This window comes from Ambystoma mexicanum, chromosome 5q, assembly GCF_040938575.1.
Source record: "Ambystoma mexicanum isolate Mex_15411 chromosome 5q, UKY_AmexF1_1, whole genome shotgun sequence".
Classification (NCBI taxonomy): domain Eukaryota; kingdom Metazoa; phylum Chordata; class Amphibia; order Caudata; family Ambystomatidae; genus Ambystoma; species Ambystoma mexicanum.
Genome location: NC_090933.1, coordinates 316,790,560 through 316,818,277, shown reverse-complemented (window position 1 = coordinate 316,818,277; position 27,718 = coordinate 316,790,560). Strand labels below are relative to the sequence as shown.

General features: G+C 41.7%; 1 protein-coding gene across 5 annotated transcripts in view; it reads left to right on the top strand.

The window, feature by feature from the left end:
• CDH7 (cadherin 7) overlaps window positions 1–27,718 on the top strand; it is a 457,123-nt gene that overhangs the window by 394,728 nt on the left and 34,677 nt on the right. For all 5 annotated transcript variants that reach the window (XM_069620793.1, XM_069620792.1, XM_069620794.1 and 2 more), the window contains one exon: window positions 668–785. In XM_069620793.1, the coding sequence (XP_069476894.1) occupies window positions 668–785 (118 nt within the window). The remainder of the gene's footprint in view (window positions 1–667; window positions 786–27,718) is intronic.

Below are 27,718 nucleotides of genomic sequence, written 5' to 3'. Positions count from 1 at the left end.
TAGGGGGATGGTTGTTTTGTTATGGGTTCACTCAACTCTGCAGGGCATCAGATAATCTTGCATAGACCAGAAAACTAAGGGACATTTTATATTTGCCAGTTAACCACTACCTGTGCATAATAACCTTGAACAATATGGATAAGGTCTGCAAGGCTGGAGAGGACAAACAGGGTGTAGGAAATGACCTCCCAGGTAGGCTGTTATGTGAACATGTGTGGATCTAAAGACATGATGTGGAGAGCAACAGTTCATTTGTTGAGCAAGGTGTAGCCCACAAAGTCTTGGGAATTTATGCCAAAGGGGAATTTGATGAAATTGTGTATGCCGTAATAATACTTGAACATACAATGATAATGTTTGCAATAGTTGTAAAAAAGTGGCTGTTAATGTTTTTGATGATTCACAATGTGAACAATCAAAGAGCCACATGTTGTTCAGTTTACAAATTGTAAGAAATGTGGATTGTGTTGTTGATCAATACACCATCTCAGCCTAAGTGGAATGCTGGACTTTGTTCACTGAAACAATCATGTGGTTGAATGGTGTATGTTATAAAACATAGATAAATAAAGTAATTGGAACAAAAGAAGCAGTTTTCAAAGAAGAAATCAGCTTTTTGTGACATGTAAGCCACCTCTTTGATATTTTCCCCCTATTATACTTTTAGGTAATACAGAAAATAAGTGCGGTTGATAAAGATGAGCCATCAAATGGACACCGATTCTTCTTCAGCCTGACACCTGAGGCATCAAATAATCATAATTTTACATTGCAAGACAACAAAGGTATGTTGGATATATTCTGGAGTAACACCTAGCTCTGTGGTATTTTATTATGGTGGTAAAGAGTGGTATGTTATTGTGAAATAATATCTCTTGTGGTAATTTGTTGGTATATTCCCTTTTACAGTGGTAAGACTCACTTCAGAAAATATCCCAACAGTATTCTTTTTATCAGGCTTACTCACTGCAATGAGGTACTGGACTTGGTACAGTCAGTGGGGTGATCAGTACTTCCAACTCACAGCATTTTATGTACAATGCCACTGTATGCCCGGATGGCCAAAATGTAACACATATAGCTTATATCATGAACAAATAATTGTATACACACACACTACTGGCACTCCAAAAACTCACTTATTAGAAAACAATCTATTTCAGATTTTACCACATGTGGCAATATGAATTATTGCCTATGGTAAAATAAACCTATCCGCTGTTGAACCTCAGTCTATGTGCTAATAAAACTGCTGTCACATAATAAAAGCACAACCAGTTTGTTTTCAAACCTTTTGGTTTTTTTCAAATGTTAAAATTCAAAGCTGTTCAGACAAACTGTATTATGCGATAAAAGTTACTTGGACATCAGAAAACAAAATGGTACATGAGACAATTGGCAGGAACTGCACCTTGAGAGAGAAAAAGGATAACATTGCAACTACTTTCAGGTAAATTTGAAAACATATGCACATTTTACCATCTAAATATTACACATGAGGTGATCTGTTTCCCTATCTTACTGCTTGAGAGGCACAACTCAAATTTAACTGTATATTACCTACATCTGATGGCAATACTCCTGTCCCAATTTGTCTGGGAACCCGGGATTGTGCAGATAAGCCCAGTGAACAGCCCTCAGCAAGGGAGTCTGTAAGCCCGCCAACTTGATTCAAATCACCGTCCCTCTCAGCCCATCATTCTGAAAGGTCTCTGGATGTCTCTCTCAGGAGGTTCCTGAATGTCTTCCTAGCTACACCCACTCACAGACCTTTTTAAAATTGCTCCCTGTCACTCAAAAAGAAAACACTTCCCATTTAGACCCACCCACATCATCAAACCTACTCAGTGTTTTACCCCATATCAAATAACTGCATCGCTGAACAACAAATGTCACATCTCTTCCTTTCGCTTCCACAATGTTGCTTTTCAGCAGAGCAGAATTCCATATTTCCATCACCCAGCATGAATCTAGCTTGCACGTTTATTTTCTATTGAAACAGAGCTTCATGCATTTCGAATTTGGATTCAGGCTATTCCATATAGACTAATTGGCACTCAATGTTAAGAACATGGGACATGTTACTGGGGCTTTATTAAGTTAGTATCTTAATATATATTAGTTATTAAGTTATTAAAGTTGGTGCACATTCAGTCAAATGGAATATTATCCTGAAATGATGAACACTTTTAAAGCATGTTGTATATTCCTGGACCCTGTACATTTCCCTTCAGGCTCACCAGTTGCATTTGCAACCTATGATGTTTGTATTTCTGTGTTTCTGTATAAAGCCCGCACTAAAACTACATGTACATGCTAAGCTAATAAGCCCCTGTAACTCACAGCCCCCCAGCTATACAGAGCCCCCGGTTCCTCCTACAGGTGGGAGCATTACATTAAATTGATTGAAATACTGAAATATGATTGGCAGCTCAACGATGGTAATAATTGTGAATGTTGGGGTCTTGAATGACAATGCTCTTGTTGTTAGATAAACCCCTTTTTGAAGATGTGTTCAGATTGTGAAGTGGTAAGCTGAAATTTGTGGCAGATATAATTCAAAATGTGGTACTCTGCAAACTTTTCAAAATGTTAATGATACATGGCTACCAATAGCTCAAAAGAATGCATCTGATTTCAAATCCCCATAATCAGTAACATGTGAAGGACCTCATCAGTGATTTAGCTGACCTTGAGGAATGAATTTTACAAATGGTGAAACGAAACACAATTGCTAACTTATTGGCTTCTTAATACATTGCCACCCTAGCCCCTTTGATCCTCCTCTTTTACCACATACATCTTTATACAATTTAACATTACTCCAGAACTATTGAATCTTTACCAGTAAGACATAGCCATGCAAAATCCGCACACTCTGGCCTCACCTGTGAGGTTTGGTTTCCCCGGTTTACCAACTACAATGGTTACTAGCACTATTCTTCTAAGCAGCAGGGATGGTAATATCTTTGGGTTTTCTTGGACAGGAACTACTTTCTGCTCAATGCATTGAGGATGATGCTGTTGCTTTTGGATTCATTTCATCTCAAATGTTATGAACATCCACCAGTGTGCATAATTATCGATAAGAATGTTTTCTATGAATTATGTTGACTGTAGAATGTGTGTGAGTGTACAACAATTAGTCAGTGTAATCAAAACTGGGATTTCAGGGTATGGACGATTGTATTGTTAGATGTCTGGCCAAATTATTGTTGAAACTGACCACTCTTTGTAATAACTTTACAATCTATCAATCCTTGTTCCCACCTATCTTGTTCAGCAGGGTCTTCCTCTCAATACTGAATCTGTTATGTTTGCTGATTAAACCACATGTCTAATAACGCACCACTCTCATGTCTTATTTCCAGTCTTCTTAATTGTCTGGTTAATTTAGTCACAACCATCACATATTATCTTTACTCATTACTCATGTGCATATGTTGCTTGTTGTGTGGAGCTGGCTACTGCATTTCAAATGGTCCCTTCTCCTGTTACTTCATATAGTAGGAGAGGTTTGGTCATCTTCCAAATTACTTTTTCAAAGATTTGTATTCTAGCACACCAACTGATAATAGCTTCATTATGCTTTGTCAGTGTCCAGTGTGTCCTATTTATGCAAGAAACATATTTTTCTTTCAACAGCATTGGATAGAATCTGCTGAATGTTGCAGGGCAAAGCAGATATGTAATACAATCAGATGAGGTATTCTAAATGATGTATGATAATATCAATTAATTTAAGGGATTTAAAAAAGGTGACCCAAAGGAAATTAATTAAAGTGGTGTTAATCCCAACATCTGGCATTGATCTGGGCAACACTCTAGACCATCTTTCTTCAGCCTGCCAAGCCATTACAGAAGGGGAAAGACTGTATGCACATCAGGCTTCGTTCCACCACAAAATAGGTTGTCTAGCCCAAATGGCTAGGTCACATACCTTCTGGACAAGACCACAAGCATCCGCAGACATGTTTTGGCCTTAGTGGGTGGGCATCATCAGTGAGGAATGACTTAGTTCTCTATGCCCATGAGGCTTGGGACCAACGTCTGGGAATAGCCGCCCATACTAATTGTTATTAGTAGTAGTATTACTACTAGTAGTAATAATAGTAGTATTGGTAGTAGTCATATTTACAAAAAAGTATCTCACAGACATGTGTTTGAAATTATGGATTCTTGCAATGTGATCTGAAGTGATTTGACCAATTCAATTTCCTTAATGCTGAAGAACATTAACAATATCACATTTTAATCTTCACTTGCTCCCAAATAAAAAATGTTAACTATGTTTCCACTACATATATTATTCCACAGAGAGATCATTTTAATTTTTCAGATTCTTTTTTTTGTCCCAGAATTAATATTGAGTGAATGCTGTATGAATCCCTGCTAAGTACGTGCACTTGCATTCAAATGTAATTCATTCAACATGGGATGGGATTCTCTGGCAACAGCTCAAAATTATATTAATGTGTAATCCAAAAGCATTAATACTTCCAAATGAATACAGTGTATCTAATGGGCTTTTGTCTTGCAGTCAATGGCCTCATTCCTTGATTGGTGGTAGTGATGGCGCTATTTGCGCCATGACTTCCTCCAATAACGGGTCCGGCACCGGTGTTGTTCAATGGGGACTTACCGGTGCAGTCCGACCCTGGCGGGACCGGTAAGTCTCCATTGAACAAACCATTCCCCATTCCCATTTGATCCCCCAAAGGGCTCAATGGGAATGGAGAGGGCGCTAATAACGGGCTCGCGACTTGCAAGCCCGTTATTAGCGCCCTGGTCCCTTAGCAGGACTCGTAAGGGACGTGTGGTCAGACCACACGTTCCTTACGGTCCCCGCCAAGGGAACTTGGAATAGGGCGGTAAGGGATTACCAGTACCGGTCTCCTTACCGGTGCCCAGTATCCCTTACCGGCCAGGTCCTAATGACCCCCAATATCTGTTGTAATCTTAGATATTGGATAAATGTGTCCTTTATTTGTGTACTAAACAGTTTAAATGTTCAAATGAAATATGGGGTAAATAAGTTTCCTCTAAAATGAAATGCCAGAGATGCTAGTTCACTTCTCTAAGACTGTCTAGTCTCCCATTTTGTGAGTTGGGTACAAGGGTTTGTTGGTGTTTTTTTAAACCCACGTTAACTTTGAGTGTGTTTGCTAAACATATACTAGCACTCCAATTATGGGTTTTCAAACTGTACTGCACTGATGATTCCTAATAAGGGTGAAATGTGTATGTGTTTTTCTACATTCTTAAAGGGTTGATACAACTCTGTAAAACATTGTGTGCTCAGCAACTCAATGACAATGTTCTAGAACAGACAACATGGTTTCATGAAAATGTGCATACTCATAGTGCATTGCTCAATGGATTTAAACTGGAGGTACACTTCCAGGCATGACTCCTGGATGGAGCTGTGACATGTGACATGTTTGGCTTGTTATCTGGAATGACCTGTTCTACTATATGTGATACATAGTAGTTCCCAGCACAGAAAATACTGCAAGTTGTCTAGTAATCAACGTAAAAGGATGTTTGGAAAAATCAAAGCCAACTGTAGTTTGTGCAATTCCTGTTTTATAAGTATCATTTCTTCCATCCGTTGTGTTTATCCATATATCAATGATCACAAACCTGTTCATTTGAATACCTGACAGTTTCCACTCTTGTACAAATTATAAAAAAACAACATTTATTGAGCAGTGTGTTTGTCTTAATCCAAATATGAAATATATGAAAAAATCAGTCTGTAACTACATGTTAGTGTTACACGTATCATTGGGTTATAGGAGATCAGCTATGAAATCACATTTTTAATGGCATGTTCTTCAAAAGAAAGTAGTCCTTTGCAAATGTTCTTTTTGTGTGGATTCCAATTGTTTCATTGGGCCTCATTACGAGTTTGGCAGTAGCCATGCACTTACTAAAGGCATGGCTACCGCCAAACTCGCTACCGGCCCGGCACCCGCGATTGGGCCATTACCAGCCCATTACGAGATGAATGGGCTGGTAATTGTCCATTTGTGGGTGCCAGTATGGCCGGCCTCCCGATCCCCATTGTGCCCCATATGGCAGAATGGGGGTCGGAAGCATGGTTGCACCAGCACCGTTAATAACGGTGCCAGTGCAATCACGAGTTCGGCTCGCGGGTGCCGGTATGCACGCCTGGTCAGACCACGCGTGCAGTCCAGCACCGGCAAGCAGAACTCGTAATGTGGTGGAGAGGTAACAGCGGCGCTTGCAGCACTACCGGCGCCATTATTGCCTTTCCTCCACATTCGTAATGAGGCCCATTGTCCTTGAAGTGAGGAGTAGAGAGTAAAGATTTAAATCTTCTTATATTTGCCTCCTTTATACCTCCCATGACTAACTTTTCATGAACAGAAGGGAAACAATTATTTGTGTTGGTTAGGCACATTTAGCTTTCACGTGAGCGTTTTGGACACCTAGCTCTGGGCGTATGCTCACAGGAAATGTTGGGCAATAAAAAATGTGATGTCCAGACAAAATAAAGTCTGTATATAAAAGTAATTCCTTATCTAGAAATTATGAATAGTTACAAATAATCAATATTGTCCAAACATGAGATGAAATGCTAGAACATTGCTAATGGGTTTAGGGCAATGGAAACATGTTTTATGTGATGCAGAAGTGACTACTGAAGTTTAGTAGCAAAGCCAGGCTCAGGGCATGTAGGTATTGAATAGAGAAGGTTGGGCATACCACCAAAGTATGCCTTCAGATGTGGACACAAGAAGGAATACGTTGAAGTTGATGGATAATGAATTATTGATTAATTCATATCTGTTGGCTGAGCTTTCATGTTGAAAAAGCTTGGACATGAATTAAAGCAGATTATAACATGGATTTAATGATAGATTTAGCCTGCAGAATGCTCTGAATGTAGTCTATAATCTCTGGTTCATACCTCATTTGAAACATTCTGACTTCAGCCACAGTCTGATAAACAGCAGAGAAACAACTGTCTTCATTTTTGTGCAGGCAGAGTGGAGCATGTGTAATTCGACTCCCCAAATTATCAAACATCACTAAAACAAATTGTGTAATGTTTACTTTTGCGGTAACTGGTGATTACATTGCAGGATTACTAAAGAGACAGTAAATGAAGCGGTAAAAATAAAGAATTAGAAAAATAAAGAGGGTAAAAAACAACAACACAATGAAAAAAAAACATTTAAGCAATAATATAGTATTGTAGGTTTTAGTTTAAGTTGGAAAAAAGTCCAGATAGACTTCAGTAAAAAAAAAAAAAGTATAAAAGGGAGGTTGAAAAAGAGGGGTCACAGTTATAAGTGATTACAGGGGTTTGGGGGTGTCCCCTGTAAAGGGATTTTGCAAGCCAAAAGTAGGTAGAAAGTAATATGGGTTAGTGAAAAGTCATTTACAAACAACAAAACCAGGATTCAAATTATTAAAATGTACACTAGATGGCAGTCACAGATATTAGGCTTGATGTCAAAGTATGTCATTATAAGTTGTTAAGGTTAAACCTTATCTGTTTGCTGTAACTAAAAGCCACACTCAGGTGATACTGCTGTTTTCATGTAACTAAGTAAGCTTGCTGTAACAGTGCCACAATGCCCTATGCCACTTTGTGCGCTTTATACATGTAAAAAATAAATAAAATAAGATTTGGTTATACATGCATTTAGATGTAATGTCAGCCTTAAAATCACTTGCAATCACTTTTGATAGTCCATTTTCATTAAATTATCATTTCAAGTTATTTGGTGATGAGCCTTCCCCAATTTATAGCACCTGACGTTGACTTCAGCAATAAATTGGGAACAGGTCATTACACCATAATAATGACCCGTGCTTAGGTCTGTAAGGCTTAAACTTCAGCTTGGCCAATTGAAAGGTTAAGCTGCTTGTACTGATGGTGCAATTTCTCCAAAGGTGTAGCTGTTGCAGCGACATCCAAACATATAAAACATTCAAAGGAAATCGTGGGAACGAAAAGTAGAAATAAAATGGTTTGTATGGATTCCATAGGGAAATCCTCTGTATCAGGCTGCAGTCCGGGTCTGAAGAATGCAGGCTATGTGCGATACCTGAAGAACCGGAAAACCTGAGACATCTATTGTTGCACTGCAAAGCACTAAACCAGGAAAGAGTTGCCTACCTCTCGCCTCTGGGGATGGCCTCTTCGGTTCTGGAAGAAGATGTCTGGTGGAACCGTCTATTGTCTGGGGAAAATCCTAAATGGACCAACACTGCAGCAAAACTTTTGACCATTGCCCTCAGCAAAATCAATCCGCAGGGAAACCAAAGTGTGTTAGGCTGCTAAGCATGAGAAACCTCATCACTACGAACACATTTCAATGTTCAGTTCTTCCTTGCAAAAGTCACAATGTGATTATATACAAGTAATGGAAAAAAAATTATTGGTGCACATGGCACAACTGACTCAATTACTGTGACATCTAAGGATTGTAATGGGTGGGTCCAAATTATGTACATAAATCCATAGGCAAAGCTAGTTCTTCATTCGTCAGTGTCTCAAATTGTCCTTGCATTATGGAATTTATAATCCAGAATGATTACTGATTAGTTCCAGTGGATGGACTGACCAGCTCATTTAATTCAATACAAGGGGTGTCCTAAAGTAGGCTGCCATTCCTACATTGTGCAATCATTAATCTAGTTTTCAGAAATACATCCGGCAGATCCTAAGGGCCTGATTTACAAAACCAATGTAAATGTGTCTTTCCCATGTTAAAACAGGTTTCTAAATTAGGCCCCAAGTCTCAAAATTGATCAGGAAGAAAAGAGAACTGCACATCAACCAGAATGTATAACAATTGTAACCAGCTAGGTCTCATTCTAAACTGAATCCTCAAGTGAATCTGTCTAGCATCATGTTGCATGCCATGAATCTGAGCATTTCAGAATTCTGGCAGATAAGAAATAGATGTTCCTTCTGCTGGATTTAGAGCCTGATTCACAGAAGCATTTTATCATGGCGCAATCCCATTGGAAAACACTCTGTGAATTATGCCCTTAGTAATCAATAGTTTTATTTTGTAAGTTGTGCATTTCGAGATCATAAGTAGGAAAAGCTTGTCAATTAAATAAAGATGATAACATCTGAAACATTTAGGGCCTGAATTACAAATGCATTTTTCAATGGGATTTTCCCACTGGAGACGCGTTTGTAAATAAGGCCCTGAGCCTTCATTTAAAATGTGTTGTGGCTGCCCATTCTCTTTGCTCAAACTATCTAAAGGCACATTATTGCCAGAGCCTTTTGATTCAGTGAAGTCATCATTATCAAACAACAAAATTACTCCTTAATCCTGGTACATGCCGGTATTATGGGAATGGTCATTTTTTTTTTTTATAAAGCCACATAATTACTATTTGTTTAGATTTTATTTAGATTTAGCATTGGGTTTAGAGACCACATTGCTACTTCTTTGGGTCTCATTCTGATTAAGGAGGATGAGGGCCAGTCCACAGGAAAATAATCAATTTCTTGCTGTGTTTCCCACATCCACCTCATTCTCAAACGATTTCAAGCATGAAGCAGGAACACTGTGATGAAACTCTAACCTGGAGAATCACAGGAGGGTGCTTTGCTCCATGAGAGGACTCGGATGCTGATTTATCGGAATCAACATTCTGATCTCGGTGGATCGTCTTCTTCCTTCTGTATCACACCAGCAGTCTCTTCTTCTGCCCAGGAGCAAGTACACAATTGTGCTTAGTGGTCCATTGTTATGGCATTCACCATTTTTTTTTTGTTGGTTATAAAATGTACTGATCATCACTGTGCGCTCATACATTTATGTCAGCGGGGACAGCGTCAGGGCCTTTAAGTCTTTTCAAATTAAAGGAGTCTCGAGACTCTGGTGGCCCCTGCACCATATTGCCAGTCAGCAGTCTAATAAAATGGCAGTATATTCCTTTATATATTACCTTTTGTTCTGTGGCTTACACTGCGTGCTTTGCAGCTCACAAGCTGTGTTTGCTGATGCCCGTCGGGCCGTCACTTCCATTGGGGAAATCAGAAGTGTTACCATCTCTTTGCCTTTCCACAGTGGTTCCTCCATGTTAGCTACTTTCTTACACAGAAGGAATCACTGCTATAGAGCGGGCATTCAGCGTTTCAGCTGCCTGCTGTCTTGCTGGCTTGTGATAATTGGTGGCTATTAAGCTTATTGTTTTCTCCATTATAATGTATGCCCCCACCGGTGCCTCAGCCTGCTTTCCACTAGGCAAGGGGTAGGGGGCCCAACCGTCATGTTGAAATGGCCCCCTGCACATCCAGAGCCGAACCTGTATGTCAGAGAAACACGGGGATTCGACAAATTGAGCTGAACTAGGAATGGCAGTATGGGTTCTGCCTGTTTTCCAAAGGCTTGTGACTACACCATTCTAATTATCAAAAGAATCTGACAGAAATAAACCAAAACTGTTAGGCTATTTCTGACAGATCTTCTGGCTTCATCATGTTGAGGCACATTGTGTTTATTATACAGGCGTGATATTAGTGGGAAACCTGAATGGTGCTCATATAAGTCTTAGGTTCTTTCACTTAGGATGCAGCATTATTTGTAAATGGCCAAGTAGAGTGACATCTTGCTGCTCAGGAACATAAAAGTCTGCATGAAAGATGATTGATCACCCATAAAAAAAGACTGATGTGACTCTTATATTCACCTTTAAAACAACTTCCTGCTGTGATTTAGACTATATGAATTATGTATGTACTTTTCTCTGATCATTGTTGATCTCCAAATGCAGCATATCCGTACCTGCATTATAAACATCATGTCGGCTGTCTGTTATTGTGATTCAGTGCTCATGAATGCTTTGAAAACTGTTGAGGGAGTGTGAAGTGGCAAAGCTTCATATGCAATTGGAATCCTTTTCAGAGCTTTCATGCCAAGGGTTACGCTGTTCAGGCTCACATTACATCCATACATCACTTGTAAAAAGGTGACAAAAAAGGCCTGCAGATTGAACTAACTCAGAGTTCCACACATCAGAACAACAGGATATGTAGACTGTGTTGTTGTGGGTAATGCAGACTCTGCTGTTGTGGGTGTCTGTGTTTACTTTAGAACGCTGGCAGTTGAAGGTCTGCTGGCCTACTTCCTGTACATGTACCCAGCATTTCCTTAAGGTGCAGTGGTATACTTGATGTGGGAGGGGTAAAATCGCCCTGTTATAAAAGGGCACACTGCAATGCGGATGTCTGCACTCTTACCAGCAGAGCTATAGGGCTATCATTTACCTAATGGGATCTGAATGGCGATTCGCATAAACACACCCAAGGTAATTTACCGTTCAATATTGAAAAATGATTAGGTCAAATGTTTCCCTATACCCCAAGAAAGTATGTCCCCCTGGTGCTGACTTTGATAGTATCAGTGAGTTGTTGACACCTGCTTGGTATACACGAAAGTGCTTGTGCTGCAGCACTGACACTGTAGCTGACCGTTTTTGAAGTGCTAGGAAAGTGTTGGGTTGGTGGCGGTCGCTCAGATTGCAGAGTTGCACTTTTCTGCATGAGCTATGACCGTGTACCAAGTGGTTCACGTTTGCACAGGACACATCCCGGGCTACCTCCCTAGTCAGTATATGTTCTTTGTGCGCTTTTTCCTACTGAATGTTGGTCCCTTTTAGCATCACATTTATGGAGCTGTGTTTGAAAGTATTTCCTGCCAACAGCAAGGTGGTGCTGCCTAGTTGGTAATCAAGCCCTTTGTTGTTATTGAGTTTATCTGTACCCATGAAATGATTCTGTCGCCTGTAAAAAGACTGTTATTGGTGTCCTTTACTGGCCTGTAGATTGCAGAGATGCTAGCAAAGTGCAGCCCACCCAGTGTGAACTTTTACTTGCTCTGACCTGTCCCCTGGAGACTACCGGCCATGTCATTCCAGGTCACCAGACAAGAAGTTCCTCAAAGGAGTGGATGAACAGGGTGTTGGTGAAAACACCAGTTTGACCCATGATTTGGCCAGACTTAAAAACAAGACAATGTGCTCCCAGGAAGATGTGTTCCCTATATCTACAAACCCAACTAGTCATAAGCCCACAACCAAATGGCACTTCATATACTCTCCGCCTCAAGTAATCATTTGATGCAATTGCCAGCTGCCCACATGTGGTTTACTTCTTTCTTCCTTCCTTGACCTGGTCATTCAACCCTTCAGGCCATGCAAAGTTTGCCTGTGCAAACCAAACTCTCAGCCTACATAAAACCCAGCTATGAGAGAATGGTGATCTGTGATAGTTCCTTATACTTCCAACAAACCCCATATTCGCCTAATATCCCAGAACCTATCTCCCATTGAAATCATTATCAAATCCCACATGTACATTGTTCATGACTACTAAATCCCTCAAAGTGGCTTTCCCCTTGCAGACTTCTCTTTCTCGCATGCACAAAGTTCCTTGCTTCCCACTCTAAGCACTGCACGTTGTATATTTCACAATTACATTGTGTCTCCATGACTTCGATTACGTTGCTAGTGATACAAATCTAAAATGTATCCAAAATAAACACAAAGAAACACTTATAGTAACATTCATCCCAATAAATGTATCTACACTGAACCCATGTTATATTGCAACGTCCCGTCAACATTGCATCAAACCTAGCCACATCATTGTTCTAATATGACATGGGCAATGTGAACCTCTTCCCTTCATTGGGACATGAAACGTTCACCGCAACATTGATCTGTGGTTAAAACCATGCAATGCAGTGATATTTGAATACAAATGCTAAACAAAAATGTTATGTATCTTGCTATAGAAAATCCATAGCAAAAACACCAATGGCGGCTAAGTCTAAAATAATGGACGAGGTCATGTTAGGCAATCAAGATTCTCAAAAGCACAAAAAGACCTCTGAACCATAGTCCGAACAATGTTGAATACATTGAGAGGTTATTATTAATAATCATGCAATTGTCAATACATTTGTGTAATCATTAGAAGAGACTTATATTCCTTAGTAATGTATATTAATAACTTCTGGATGTATTCGAAATGATTCACACACTATATGGCTCAGAGATCTTTTTGTGTTTTTGAGAGTATAGGAATACATATTGTATGTGGGCAAGCAGCAAAGCTTATCTGCTGCTCTTTGGGAAACATGTCCACACAGTATCAAGACACAAGCAGAACTTAGTGTAAAAAGGAGTACTAGGCGACAACGATTTTTTGCTTTGAAAGATTCCAAGCAACAACTTGTTGTCACTTTATAACCATGGTGGACTGAAAATGACTGCACTATTTTTTGTCCACAAAGACCCATATTTCTGAATCATGTCAAACAACCAACAGTAAGACAAGTGCCAGCAAAGCCAATGTGTATGGCTTTATTCAGTGAAAGTGTTTATTTGTGGGAGTATTCAGACTTTTTGTTAACACTTTATACAATATGATTTAGAGACTTGATGGTAGAGCTGACCCCTGCAGGACTGTGGTCCTTGTGGTCCTTTTTTTTAATGGATGAGAAACAGGCAGGGAAATAATAAAGAAGAGGACATACAAAGCCAAACGCAAGATGCAGTGTTCCAATAAGGGGCACTGTCTACACCACAGAGCATTTGATTTACACCAGGGCCCATTTAGTGCAGGGTTCCCTGTGCCCTGTCCCTGACCATTTCTGAAAAGTCTGGGTTTAGAGTGGCTAAGCTGTTCTGTGTAATGATGGAAGTGGACCACATTCAGCAGAATGGAAAGAGATTGCTTCAGAAAAGAACACATCAAGCTTTTTGTTGTCGTTATCAAGTGTGTTGTGTGTGTACACGTCCATGCGTGTGCATGTACTCAAGTGTGTGTGTGTCTGTCGTGCACATGCATGTGAGTCCATTTGTATGTGTGCGTGTGTGTGTGCATGCTTGTGTGCGAGCACGTGTACGTGTGTGTGCACCTGCATGTCTGTGTGCATGCACGTGCGTGTGGTGTGTAGCATCTGCATGCATACATGCATGCGTGTTTGTGTAAATGCAGGCTCAACATGGTAGTGAATGTCTGGCGTTGTTTATGTTGCTACCTGACTTAAACATGCAGAACATGCCCTCCCGAACTGATGTCTCAGAAGACTAGGGGGGAAAAAGTATTGGATAATGACTCAAAAAATGAAGGGTCCTTGCTCAGTTTCCAAGTGACGTTTCCGTAATAAACAATCTTGGAAATTGCAGGCCTGACGTTCAGTAAACTCTTTTCGAGCACATTTCTACCCACCAGCATCTTGCTTCTCAGACACATCCTACTGATTATGAACTAATCATGATTATGAAGCAGCCACGCATCCCTGCCAATGAGGACATTAATTAAAGGGCAATCAGCCCCCAAAGTAATTTTTTCTATAGATTATCTGTCACGAAGAAGAAGCTGTTGTTTAAATCATTTTCAGCCAAGAGCAAAACTGAGCGACTGCAAATCTTTCTCTCCCAAAGTGAATCTTTTCACTATTTATATTTATAGCACTTCATCCAAATTACATGCCAGGCTGGGGAAACTATTGAAACTTTGCCCGAGATTTATGGCAGCCCACTGCAGACTGGGAAGTGACACATCGAATCCGCATCCGGAGGAAATGAGAAATGGCAGTCCTTTCAAAAAAGACATCACTGTATTAGCCGCGGCCATTTCTTTCTGCAGGGGAAGCAAGAATAATTGCGTGCCGTTTAAAACCATGGTTGGGTGGCAGGAGGAGGGCACGTTCTTGGCATTTTCTTATTGTAATGCAAGCAAAGGATGAAAGTAAGGTATCAGGGTTAACAAATATCAAACTATACCTTCATCTTTATGGTAAGACTAGTCAGTATAGACATCACAGAAATCAGGAGGCAAGCACAGAACACGTGACATTTAAAAAGCTGATAACCTTCTATTTGCGAGCACAGTAGGTGTTGAGCTTTACAGTGTCAGGTGAATGCAGAATATTATATGGAGCGAAGCAAACATATATTACGTGTGATACTGAGTATGATTCAGTGATGCCATAGCAGCGGATTGGGAGGCAAAGACTTGACCCTTGGATTCCACAAAACGAAACCGTTTTCTGACGTGTCATGGATGGCGCTAATGCGTCAGTGAATGAAGGTCTTCGAAGCACATACAGCACACCTGCCTGACGTTACCTGCTAAACAATGCAGTGAAAAGAGGAGGGCTCGCCTTTGAAGCAAGAAGCGGAGCAACACAGGTTCGATCCCGGTCTGGCTTAGAAACCTCTTGGTATTAAGCGCGTTATAAATAACCAATTCATAAATTAAATTAAAAGGAAAGGGTGAATGAAAATACGTAGGTGAACATGGATGAGGAGATGGGTGGTGGTGTGAGTGGGCAGGAGAGGAGAGTATGCAGTGGCACGTTAATAAGGGTGTGCCAAAGTGGGTGAATGATGGAGGGACAGAATGAGTGATATTCTTGGAAAGCACAAGACTCTCTGATCAACGTGACGTATCACAGTGGCCAGACACCGAGTGAATGCAGCAAACATTGTGAAGAATACAAAAAAAAGTAAAAATGTAGGAACATACTTCAAAGAACGCCCTATCGATTGGTGTTATGAAAATCACGTGTTAATAAGGGAGCTGGGGGGAGGGGCAATCACGATCTAATGAAACAACCCAGTCAGGGGGCCTCATTCCGAGTACGGCGCTAACCAATGGCGCTATGAACGCCTTGGTTGACGCCGTACCCGGACCGGCAGCGCCTTGGTGGATGGCGGAATTACCGCCCCATTCCAAGGTTGGCGGTAATTCCCCATTCACCAAGGCTCTTCCCCATTCCCAAATGAGCCCCCATAGGGCTCAATGGGAATGGGGAAGATGCAAATAACGGTCACCGTTATTGGCTTGGAGGCCCCTTTGCGCCCTCGACTTTAACACCTGCTCAAAGCAGGCGTTAAGGGCGAGGGCGCAAAGGGAACTCGGAGTATGGCGGTAAGGGATCACCGCCACCGGTCTCGTTACCGGTGGCCGCTATCCCTTACCGCCATACTCGTAATGAGGCCCAGTGTGTTCCCTCTTCCCCGCACACAATATCTGACTAATATCTGACCAAGAAATAATTCTTCTCACCGGGCGTTTTCTTTTCAGGGAAATAGACCGAAGAAGGGGCTGTCAGGTAGAACATTTTTTCCCTGCTCACTAGGCAAACTATATTCATGTGCCACAGAAATCAGTAAATATAGGTGGAAGAATTATTCTTATTTATCAAACGTGTGTTCTTAGTACAGAGGTCTTCAAACTGTGGGGCGCGCGCCCCCAGGGGGGCGCGGCCTCCTCCTAGAGGGGGCGCCAGAGCCTAGCATGAAATGTAAAAAAAAAAAAAAAAGATTTTTTTTTTTTTTTTTTTTATATTGGAGGAAATGGGAGGGGGCAGCTCACATGGTCAGACTGGACCATAAAACGGTCTTAGGCACCAATGAAAACATGGGCAGCAGTTGCAAATGGATATTCAGTCCTTTAGCCACAGACTGTTTGAATAGTACCCAAGGGGTTGTTTTTTATTCAAATGTAAACAAATTGTGATATTTAAAGACTATTTATTCAACAACAATGGTCGAAACTACTAGCTGCATAGTGAAGCAACTCCTCAAACTGGCCCACATTGGCCAAAAAAGTGGCCCATTTTGATTAGCCTACACTAGCATTTTGCATTTTTGGTACAGTCATCGCCCTATTGCCCTATGGGCCAGCCCAAGCCTGCCGACTCATCCATAATGGGTGAGGGGGCGTCCAGCCACTGGCCACCTCTCTCATTATGGTGGGGCCGAGGAGCCAGTCCAGTGAAACACTGAGCAGTCCCTCAGCTGCTTTTTTTAAGCTGACTGAGTGCTCCCTGGTTGGCTGAACTGTCAGAGGGAAACACTGTTTGCCTTTGACAGTTCATTTCCCCAGCCGCACATGATCACTGAGCCATGCAACGTTGGGGGTCTTTTGCTTCGCCAGCCTTGCATAGGTCATTGGAAATGCTGGCTGGGGCACTGCATGTATGTATGTGCGAGGGGGTGCTCCTGCGCCTCCTTGCACATACGGGCAGAGCAACCTGGAGCGGGGCATTTTAGCAACCATGCGCAGGCCCCTGCAGAAGGTAAGTTCATGACGATTTATTTTTTATTTAAATGTGTATGGATGTGTGTATGCTTGTGTTATGGGACTCTGGTTGGAGCAAGATGGGCGGCAGCACTGGGAAAGTGGTGGGAGTAGGGTGGGGGAGAGCCCAGGGTCTGTATTGGGAGTAGGGTGCGGTGACGGCACGCAAAGGTTCATAGCGATTTCTACATACTGTCCATCCGGCACTTTTAGGGGGGCCCGGCCTGCCCAAACCTGGCTCAGCGGGGGGCCGAGCCAAAAAAGTTTGAAGACCATTGTCTTAGTGTGTTCATTATGTTGGCACTGTGCAGGAGTTTCTTGGATCCCATATGCAAAAGTATAGAAGATTTGTCAATACGTGGCCTTTGAATATTTCTGACTCAATCCTTGAAAAATGCATTACCCTGCAAATATTTTACTGTCACGTCAGCAAAGGAGGCATTGTGAAATAACCCCCAGTGCACCCTGTGGCCCCCTTTAGCCTACTTCATTTTGACCCTTTTCCATTTACCTGAATTCTGGGGGAAATGAACACTGTTGCTGGAGACAATATGAACAGACCAAATATGTCATTAACATGTCTAGCTCCTGCTGGCCTGTGAAAGGAAACATCATTGGTTTTTGGAGCCCTCGTGCATATTGTTCATTTAATTTTCAGCGCAGCATACTAGAAATAGTAAAATCCTGGACTTGCCCAGCTAACACGTGGGTTCCTGCTAGACGAGGGCAGGTCAGAACAGCAAGTTTCAAGGGGCTGTGTGGGTTGTCTGCCCGCTCTTATATGGACTTATCATGAGCAAACGTTTTGAATTGATTGTCAAAGAAGGAAAAAGGTCACATTAATTTCCCACAAACCATGTGTACATTACTCGTACAAACATTGAGAAACATCCAATTTGCAGTTGCTCAAACAGACCACTAGAAGGGAACAGACTGTTCCTGAAATCAAATGGGAACACACTATTTGTACAGAACGGATATAAACCTGGTTCTTATCCAGGCCAGTGGGGATAATTTAGGATCAAATATCACTGCACCTTAATGGCTAGGCTTGACTTGGAACAAGCATGAAGTGGTATGAAAAAACATTCCCATATATTATAATAATAATAATAATAATAATAATAATAATAATAATAATAATAATAGTTCTTTTATAACGTGATTAATACAGGAGAGCAGTTTCTAAGCGTGAGACTGGGATTTTAACCTGTGTTCCTATGCGTTGTCTTGACGACAAATGCATAGCCCGTGAGCTATCCTTCCAATAGACATGAAGGAGCACTCTTGAATCATAGAAGGATCTTTCTGTTGCTCATTAATTGGCAACTGTTGTATTTTAAGTCCACAAATAAGCAATTCACTTATTATATTTTTGTGAATCAACCCCACCTGAAAAAATAAATCCTTCAGAACATTATAACTGTTTTTACAATACTTACATTGTTCTTCCAAGGACATGTGTAGACATTTGAGATATTAAGAATGAAATACATTATTGGCGGTCTGTTATTTCTCTAAGCAATTCTTAAGGTGTGTGAATTTGGTATCTGATTTTTAGATGATGTATGATGCACCACATGTAGACTACACTTCATGAAAGTGCCAGAGCACACATGAGTTGAGGATGACAAGAGGTAAACAAAAGAGGACAGTTTTCAAAGACCTGTGAAACAAGACATATTTATCTGACATAGGAATGGCAGAAGGTCATTCCCTACATGGGTCCTGATACTGAATATCTACGAGCACCGCAAGATTTCAACTTAGACTTAGGTCCAGGAAGAAGGTATTTATTGGATGACCTGAGGGACCGGAAAGGAAGGGTGCAAAGCCCTGTTTAAAAAGTTATTAGTGCATCAAATGATGCAGGTGTTTCATTCTCCACAATGGTAATCTCCTATGTCACAACTCTGTGCCAAAAGCATTATGTAATTCTGCCCTGCTGCTTCAGCAGCCGGATCCACAGCACACACTCCGCCCATTCGTAGAACAGGTTCAAAGGTCACAAGATGACCACATGACCAATGCTGTGACATGAAAGTCACTGCAGCACAGGGGCGAAATGTAAGATATGCCCCTTGTACCCAAACTACATGATCATGAGTAAACCATGATTGTGGCAGGGAAACCTCTAAGAATAAGCTATGCTTGAGTTGAGGTATAGTGCATGGTGCTACTTACGATAATGACGGCCACATCCCAGTTGATACTGCACATGTGACAGTTCCTGTGAATTAGCTCTGCTGTGGAAGGGCATATGTATTAGGATCAGATGGGATGATACTGCCACATGGCAGGACAGAAATACAGAGGACCCAGCTTCTCTTTGATTCTCTTTGTGAGGGTCGGTAACCCTCACCCCCAGAGACAGCTGCCCAGTAGGCAGCTGTCCTGGGCCCAGGTATCAAAGGAGCACACCCGTTCCAAAAGGAGTAGCCTCACACCAGGGTGCTGCATGTCTAAAGTTTGTGGTCAGAAGGAGGGAAGGGGGTGGGATGAGGGTTTGCAGGAGTGCTCTGAACAGTGGAGAAGCTTTCCACCATTGTGTTTTCTTGCTGTCTCTCCCTTTCCTATCTCCACCACTTATTCTGGAGCAAAGCACTTTGGGTGTGACATCAAAAGGGCAAAGTCCACTCTAGCCAGGAGCTGGAATAGGTCCACTAAAGCAGGATAGCTCTAGATCAATCACATGGGGAACTGTCTCTTTAAAAGAAGGGGTTTTGTACCCCTTCATCAGAATTCCCTCAGTTACTCAAGGATCCTTTAATGCCAAAGAGACATTCTGAACATTCACACCTAGACATACTTTGGGACAATTGCACTGCCCAAAACCTTCATCTTGAGGTGAAGAAGGAGCCATCCAAGACAGATAGAAGATTTTTCCCCTCACTACTCCCAGGGAACATTAGGAGTGACCAGTGATGTGGACCAGAACCAACTGCTCTGCAACTGATCTTCTGAGCCAGGAGGGCAGACCCTGAACTGGAGCATTATGTCCTTGAGTCCTTTGAAAAGGCCTCACAGCAGCCGCAGGGCCAGTCCAGCCTAAGATCCCTGTTCTATCTCACCAGACCGGTCGGTCTGTGTTCCCCATGTCTTGAACCATGGGGAAAGTGCTGGTGCTGGTGTCTGCTGAACTACTGCACTGTGTCTAAACCATCTCAACACTGTATCAGGTCCTAGCGAAGCATGTCACTGCTAGGCCAGAATAGATTGCTCAATGCCAGACCACAACCTAAATCACTGGAGCGTCACTCACTGACGCTAACTGGGGGTTAAGATCATGGCTGGGCCCAGTTAGCCCGTAAACTGCTGCCACATTGACTGCTCATCAAAGCACCCTCAATCACTACTTTGATGACCGCCAACCGCTGGTTCCTACCACTGGAGCGTCACTCGCCAACATCTCCCAGCAGCCTGATTCAGACTGGTCAACTGCAAAGCATTCTTGGGGCCGCCCCAATTTGCATGACTTGGACTGCCACTGTTTGACCACACAAGGCATGTTCCTTCACCCCTACTCACACCCACTTGCTGACAGGGTCTCCATCATCCAATGTGTCCGAACTGAGCCTGATCAGCTTGCAGCATCACTCAATATCAGGTCTGATGTGTCAGCCCACCAAGAACTGAATCCAGGAACCATTGACACTGAACCGCCACATAGTTAAGTTGCACCCTATAGACTGGTTGGGTCACAATCGCTGCTGTTTTTAACCCAACATCATTTTATGCTAGTACCTTACCCAGCAACCTTGAAACTACACTCAGAGTGCTATTTTCTCCGGCCAGTTACATCTTCTCTGTTTTGTCCTTTGGGTGAGTTTTTGTGTAGTAATCTTGTTTCGTTCTACGTGCAACTGGTATGTTTTATTAATTAAAGTGTTTATATTTTTATGGATCCTTGATTGGACATTCCCTTTATTTTGGACTGTGATACTGTGTTTTTTGGTTCACTACTGGTTCGCCCTTACACCCCTCTTAAGAGTATAGCCTTCCCTCAGCGCGCATTACCACAAAAGGCAAAAGAGGTATATCTCTTGATTGTCCCTGTTTTTTTTTTTTAATGTTTGCCTTGTGTTTTGGTTTGTGGAAGTATGAGGGCTGAGTAGGCCATTTCACCTCTAATCATCCTTGCACTCCAGTTGTCATAGTAATGGCACAAGGTTGTGCAAACAAGTGAACACCAGGGACAGTACCTCGAAAGACATCCTGCTCCTAACTTAACGTCAGGGAAGGGAAAGGCGACCAGGGCTTGCTGGATCTGTTGTTGCTAAAATGAAGATGAAAACAATGCTGGTGTTTTGATCCTTTTGTAATCAAGACAGTTGGTATTCAGTAATGCCCTGGTATAATGAGCTGCAGTAATCTAGTTTGGTATTGATGAAATCGCCCACTGAAACTGGGAAATGGTTCTTATCAATATAGAGGGGTATTTTCTTGAGCATGCACAATTTCAAAAACTCTGGCCTCATTCTTTCACTAATCTGAAAATTCAGATCCGGGTTTCTTGCGCCAGACGGCCAATTATAAAGCATATCTTTAATTTTGACACACGGGTGAAGTTATGCGGTCACTATTTGCTCCAGAACCTTCGAAAGCCAAACTCAAAAAAGAGCCGTTGAAAAAATGAGTGGGGAGATACAAGACAACTTCCATGCTGCCAGGATCATCCCTTCAGATAGGGATTTATCGTTAAAGACTGTGATTCGGTTTACAATCACGAAGCCAGATGTTTTTGTGACCATTGCTGGTAGAGAATGTTCGTATTGATTAGTTGGGCAAAGTTGTGTTAAAAGAGGAAGCACATCAACTGAGGACAACATAAAGAAATCAAACTGGACTCCAGGACTGCATTTAGTCTTGGGATATGTTAAAATAACAGGCACACACTGCAGCAAGTAGAGCTAAGCCTATGTGCAATTTTACCTTGACTATCAACAATATATATATATTTATTTTTTCTGGAAGAATGTGATATACTCATCCACATGATATAACAAGCTCTCATTCTGCCTGCAATAGCCTGAAAACGTGTTCTTGGAATACTGCATGCTGATACTATTTGGTGTGTCTTGAACATTTCTGAATATTTGAATCCTCGAGTAACACCTGGAGTCACATGATCACACAGGAATAGGGCCTATGTGTAATGTCAGTTTGTATCAGTGCAAAGCCATAGGGACACTATTCGAGAGATGTGTGTTCACACAAACCATAGGCATGGTTAAGCCAAGTCTCATTTGCACATCAAATTGTGTAACATGCTTAACAACCTCCAATGCATACAATTTCTTCTATTTAGGATATCACTATCATGATCATTGGGTATGAGAGGGTGCATACATGCACGTCGTTATAGTTATTCTATTGAAATATGGTCAGAACTGGAACAACGCACTTTTAAATGATGCCCTGGGATAGACAGGACACACCTCTGTTTACCTCTGTCATGACTGATTCCAAGAACTCTGACCCTCAGAAGCCCTACGCCACCATGATCACTGCTCTTTTAATCATCATGGGTTCCAGTTGTAGCTACCATGCTACATACAACAGGGACATTCGTGTCTAATCCCGGAGCGAAATACCTTCTGACAGCACCTCTCCAATGAATATCCATACTGCAGGGAGGCTGCACTTTGTTGCATCCGTGTGAGGTTGTTTTGACTAGTACGAGAGAAGCTGTAGATAGGGCACTGGACAGACCCTGTGAGATGGTTGAATGTGTCCCTTATGCTGCGTTGTGCTGTGTCAGTCCTTGTTAGCACCAGGATTTCTGAGTGCACACCGACAAGGCCTTTCTTCTTTGACTTAAGGATTGCCTTTTCCTTAGTTTTGGGCTCACTGCGCTTTGTGATGGCGCAGTGCTATTTTCATGGAATTTCCAGTGGGCAAATCCTGCCCTGGTGCCAACAGGCATTCGCAAATAAATTGGCAAACACATAGATTTTTTTTTTCCACAAGTGCTAATACTGTGCACAATTGTGCTGGCACGCGTGTGCAGTTTCTGCCACGAGAGCTAATGGAGGCCAACACATTGGCAACCATAGCAACGGTCTGCCTTATATTGCTACCATCTTCACGTGGGAAATAGTGGAGAGCCAATAAGCATGCTGCCTTAAAAGAGTGGCATGCCTCCATTCTCTCCTACCTTCCAGCATAGAGCAAATGGATGAGAACATATGTCTATATATCCAAGGCTGATAAGTTAATATTATAAAATACCTGCAACAATATACATCATTATTTACAGTCACAATTTCATAACATTTTACAAATTGATGTTTCCATAATCATAGCAATCCACAGCCAGCACTGGGAAACCCAATATGTGTGTGATCTAGACATGATTAACACTGGTTTAATACATATGTGCTGTCATCACATCACATATGTTGCCAACTAGTCTCTACACATATTCTTTCATTAGAAAAAGTTATGTTTGCTAGCAATATGAATTAAGGTAAAACTTGCAAGTTACGACTTTTATTTATAAAGAAAAAAACAGCATGGCGGTAAAACATGTATTCAAAATGCCTAACAGCATGATGTGTTCCAACATGGGCCTCTGAGCTCTGGCAATGATCAGCGGTATGATCGATTACACTGAAGGCAATCCCGGAGGATGGGGGATGCAATCAATAGCCTGTGTTTTCCAGCTATCACTATAAAGAAGGATCATGAGACATCAGTATAATTGATACTAAATGATTCTCTCGATTTGTAAAGCGCCGGCGCCACGCATTAAAAATCAGTCACAACAGCCACATATCTCTGAACTACATATTTTAGGGCTCATGGCTGCTTCACAGGCTGTTAAGAGCAAGCATAGAAATCGCTTGCAGCTAATAACTGCGTTCATAGGCACAGAAAATTAGGAAACATTTCAAATGTGTATATGAAATGAAGCTTCTTTGAAAGGAAGTCGCATTATTGCTTTTAACAGGACACTCATGCAAACATGATTTGGAAGAGCCATTATAGCGGAAGTTACCTTGAACACAAACCAGATATTTGATCTTATTTATTTTTGTTCTATTTTTTTTTATTTTTTTTATTGGCCTTTTATAAGGCACAAACCGCGGGAGTGCCAGTTCAAAAAAATATGAATGCACACAATTGTTTTAACTAAAGCCACTCTCTGAATCGGTACTTAATTGTCTTACTAGAGAATATTGTTGGTCATCATGTACATAAACCAGAGTCAAGACAGGAGTTTAGTGTTTTCTTCATATTTGGTCACAAGTTTGATAACAATGCATTTGCCGTAGAGATTCCACTCCCATTGTTTATTCTTTGGTGAGTTTATATTATATATAGCAAACTGAAGCACATCTCTTCTCAATTTTTGGAGATAACCAACTTGGTGGTGTTCGGATAGATTGGTCCCATGGAAAGATTGGGCCTCATTACACGGTAGGAGGTGGACCAAGGTGCTATTAGCACCTTGGTCCATGCCGGTAAATTACCGGCACTGCCTTGGTGGAAAGGGGAATTACCGCCCTACTCCAAGGTTGGTGGGGCGGTAATTCCCCCTTCCACCATTGCCCTTCCCCATTCCCATTGTTGCCCCATAGGGCATAATGGGAATGGGGAAGGTGCTAATTACGGCACCGCAATTTTGCGGTGCCGTAATTAGCACCAAGCTCCCTTAGCGGGTTGGGTTTTAACGCCCGCAAAATGCAGACGTTAAAGCACCAACCCGCTAAGGGACCTCGTAGTAAGGCGGTAATGGTTAACGGTCACCATTACCATTAACGGTGACCGGTAACCATTACCGCCTTCCGTGTAATGAGGCCCATTGTAGGTGAACTATCACTTTCACCTTGATATGGTGTTATTGTATGCACCTACATACAAACAGATTTCATAGTATAGATTATGGATCGTCAACAAAACAACACATCCTCATTTTCCCTTTATTTCCCAGATTGAGTAAATGCATTTAAAATAGTATTCTGCCTCAACTCAAAAGACTCTGATAGATATGACAATTTACGTAATGTAGGGCAAGCACTCCACACCAACAGATTCATGTATGATTCATAAGTCTTGGTCAGAATATGTTGGTACTTCCCAAATGAAGTTTCCAGATGAACATACATGCCCCCATTATTTAGGTCCAGCCAGCTCCACATCCAGGGGCAGGCTCTTTCTGTAGCCTTATAATATGTCTCTGCAGGACTAAATAGTCACAACATCGTTTCAGTGACAGGTAAAGGAACCTGGGCTCTGCCTAGGTGTTTTGTGCTTTCCTCACATGAATGTAGGGGGCCTTGTGAGACCTTTGCTGTGTGCAGATCTTTGATGGCAGTTGCCATGACAAATGGGGATAGTTATCAATGCCAATGGATGTCTGTGGACTGTGCCTTCTGTTTCCTGTACTAGGAAAAACACGTTCAATCATCAGGAAACACGACTGATAGTTGTGGTTCAGAAAACCGACCCTATGTGCAAGCCATTGGATGTCCTGCAGGGTGGGAGAACCCAGTAAGAAAACTGGAATGTATGTGTATGCTTCATGCATCAAGCAGTAAATCCACAACAGAATAGTGCAGATGCTGTAAAATGCACCCACATACATGTTCTGTAGATTTCTGGCATGCACACTCCAACGAGAATGGGCTGTACATCTAGGGATTGCACACTGTGATTAAACAAAATCCATCATTAAGGCACATGCAAACAACTGCATAAATAGAAAGAGAACACAGATGTAGCTGCAATGACTTCACACAGACATTACAGTTATGGAGACTGAACAATATAACAGTGAATTTGAAATATCTTATGCCAGTTTGCATTTCATCCAGTTTGAGAACTGATAGGAGTGAGTTTCATTAGCTCTTGCATAATGGTCTGGCTTTGGAGCAAATCAAGTCATGGGATCAAGTCTCTCATGGTGTGGATCCTCATAACATAGCCATGGTTAGGGTTTGTATCTGTCAACATAATGCTTGATTAGTAAGCACCCCTTCAGACAACTGATCACGGTAAAGTAATGTAAACAAGTTTATATTTATAGAGCACTCAGACTCCACAGGTGTCTTCCTAGTGCAAACCTAGTGGGAACAGACAGAAGATGTATGTTTAAAGGTCAAAAGCAGAACAGAAGAGCCATGTTTTTAACTTACAGCAACCTAGCGAGAGCAGGGATAGATGTAAGGGTTGGGGAAGAGAATGTCAAAGGGCATGGCAAATGGACAAAACAAATGGTTTCCCGCTTGTTTTAGGAGCAGAATTGTGTGACAGCAACAGTTAGTCGAAACAGAGTGGCTAGGGGAGTGAATGGCACTTGTGCCTGAAAGACCAGTATGCAGGGCTCCTGTGGTGTGGTTATTAAGTGAACATGTCATTTTTATTTCATTTAAAATATTGACTGATTTAGGAAGACCCTGAGGAGACCGCTCAGACTGGTCTTTCTAAATCTAACTGTCATGACACTGCCGCACATGAGTGTGCACAGGGGCTGACAGGAACAACTGCAGGTGTATGAGGTAAGTGTTTGTAAGTGTGTGTGTAGAGGGGGAATGTTTGTAGTGTGAAGAGTAGGGGCTATAAGAAATGTGTATCGCCACCTTTCTGTGACTACACCTTTATGACAGGCTCCTTGGCTATGCATCATCATATGGCCTTATGCTGCACTATGCAATAGGAAAATACCCTCACACCTCTTTTTAGAAATCAATGTAATATAAAGTTAAGAAGCAATGATGACCACAACACTTTTTTGCAATTGTTCTTGTTTTTGTTATATTAGATTCCAACAAAGACAGACAACACAAAGGAAATACTTATTACACATGGGCATCCATGCAGAATAACATGTCTCATTTAGCACAAAAAGGAAAAACATGTTATCACAGCTTTGCAGAATAACATTTCTCATTTAGCACAAAACAAAAAAACATGCGAACACAGCTTTCACGATTCGTCAGTACATTTTAATTCACAGTTTATTGGCATGCTTTTAAACTTCATTCACAGCCCCACTCCAGACCACTCCAGTTCTGCTTCCCTTGAGTGAACCTAGCTAGTATTCATTAGCCAACTTGGCAGAAATACATGCATTCCATATTTGCAGCCTTGGAAATATAACTGGCACATTTTAGCACTCCTGCATGACAAAGTAAAACTCTGCCTTTCTCAACAAGTTACAATTTTCTCACAGGCTAGCTCAGTTGTCCTTCAGTTCCTCAAGACAAATTAGCTCTTGCCATTTTGTGTCCAGTTTGACACTTGACTAATCAGACTATGGGAGGTACCCTAATTAATTATAATGTTTTACCTCTACTCACCAAGATCTTAGTGTCTGAAGCCTCTGTCTGCACTGGAATATGTCCTTTTTTCAGAGCTGTTATCTCTAGCTCCAAGTTACGGCCTCAGCACCAGGGACACAGGGGCCAAGCACTCAAGCTCAGAGCTCGGCTCCCGCCTATGCAGCTTCGGTCGCCAAAAGACAGATTTCATTGTCACAACTCAGCCAGCCAGCCAGCAACAATGATCCGACTTGCTTCATTTTTATTTCATTCTTACCTTCACGCTCTGTTCTCTTTTTACATGTGTCTCCCCTTCCATTCTCCTCCTCTCATCTTTTAAAGCCTCTTC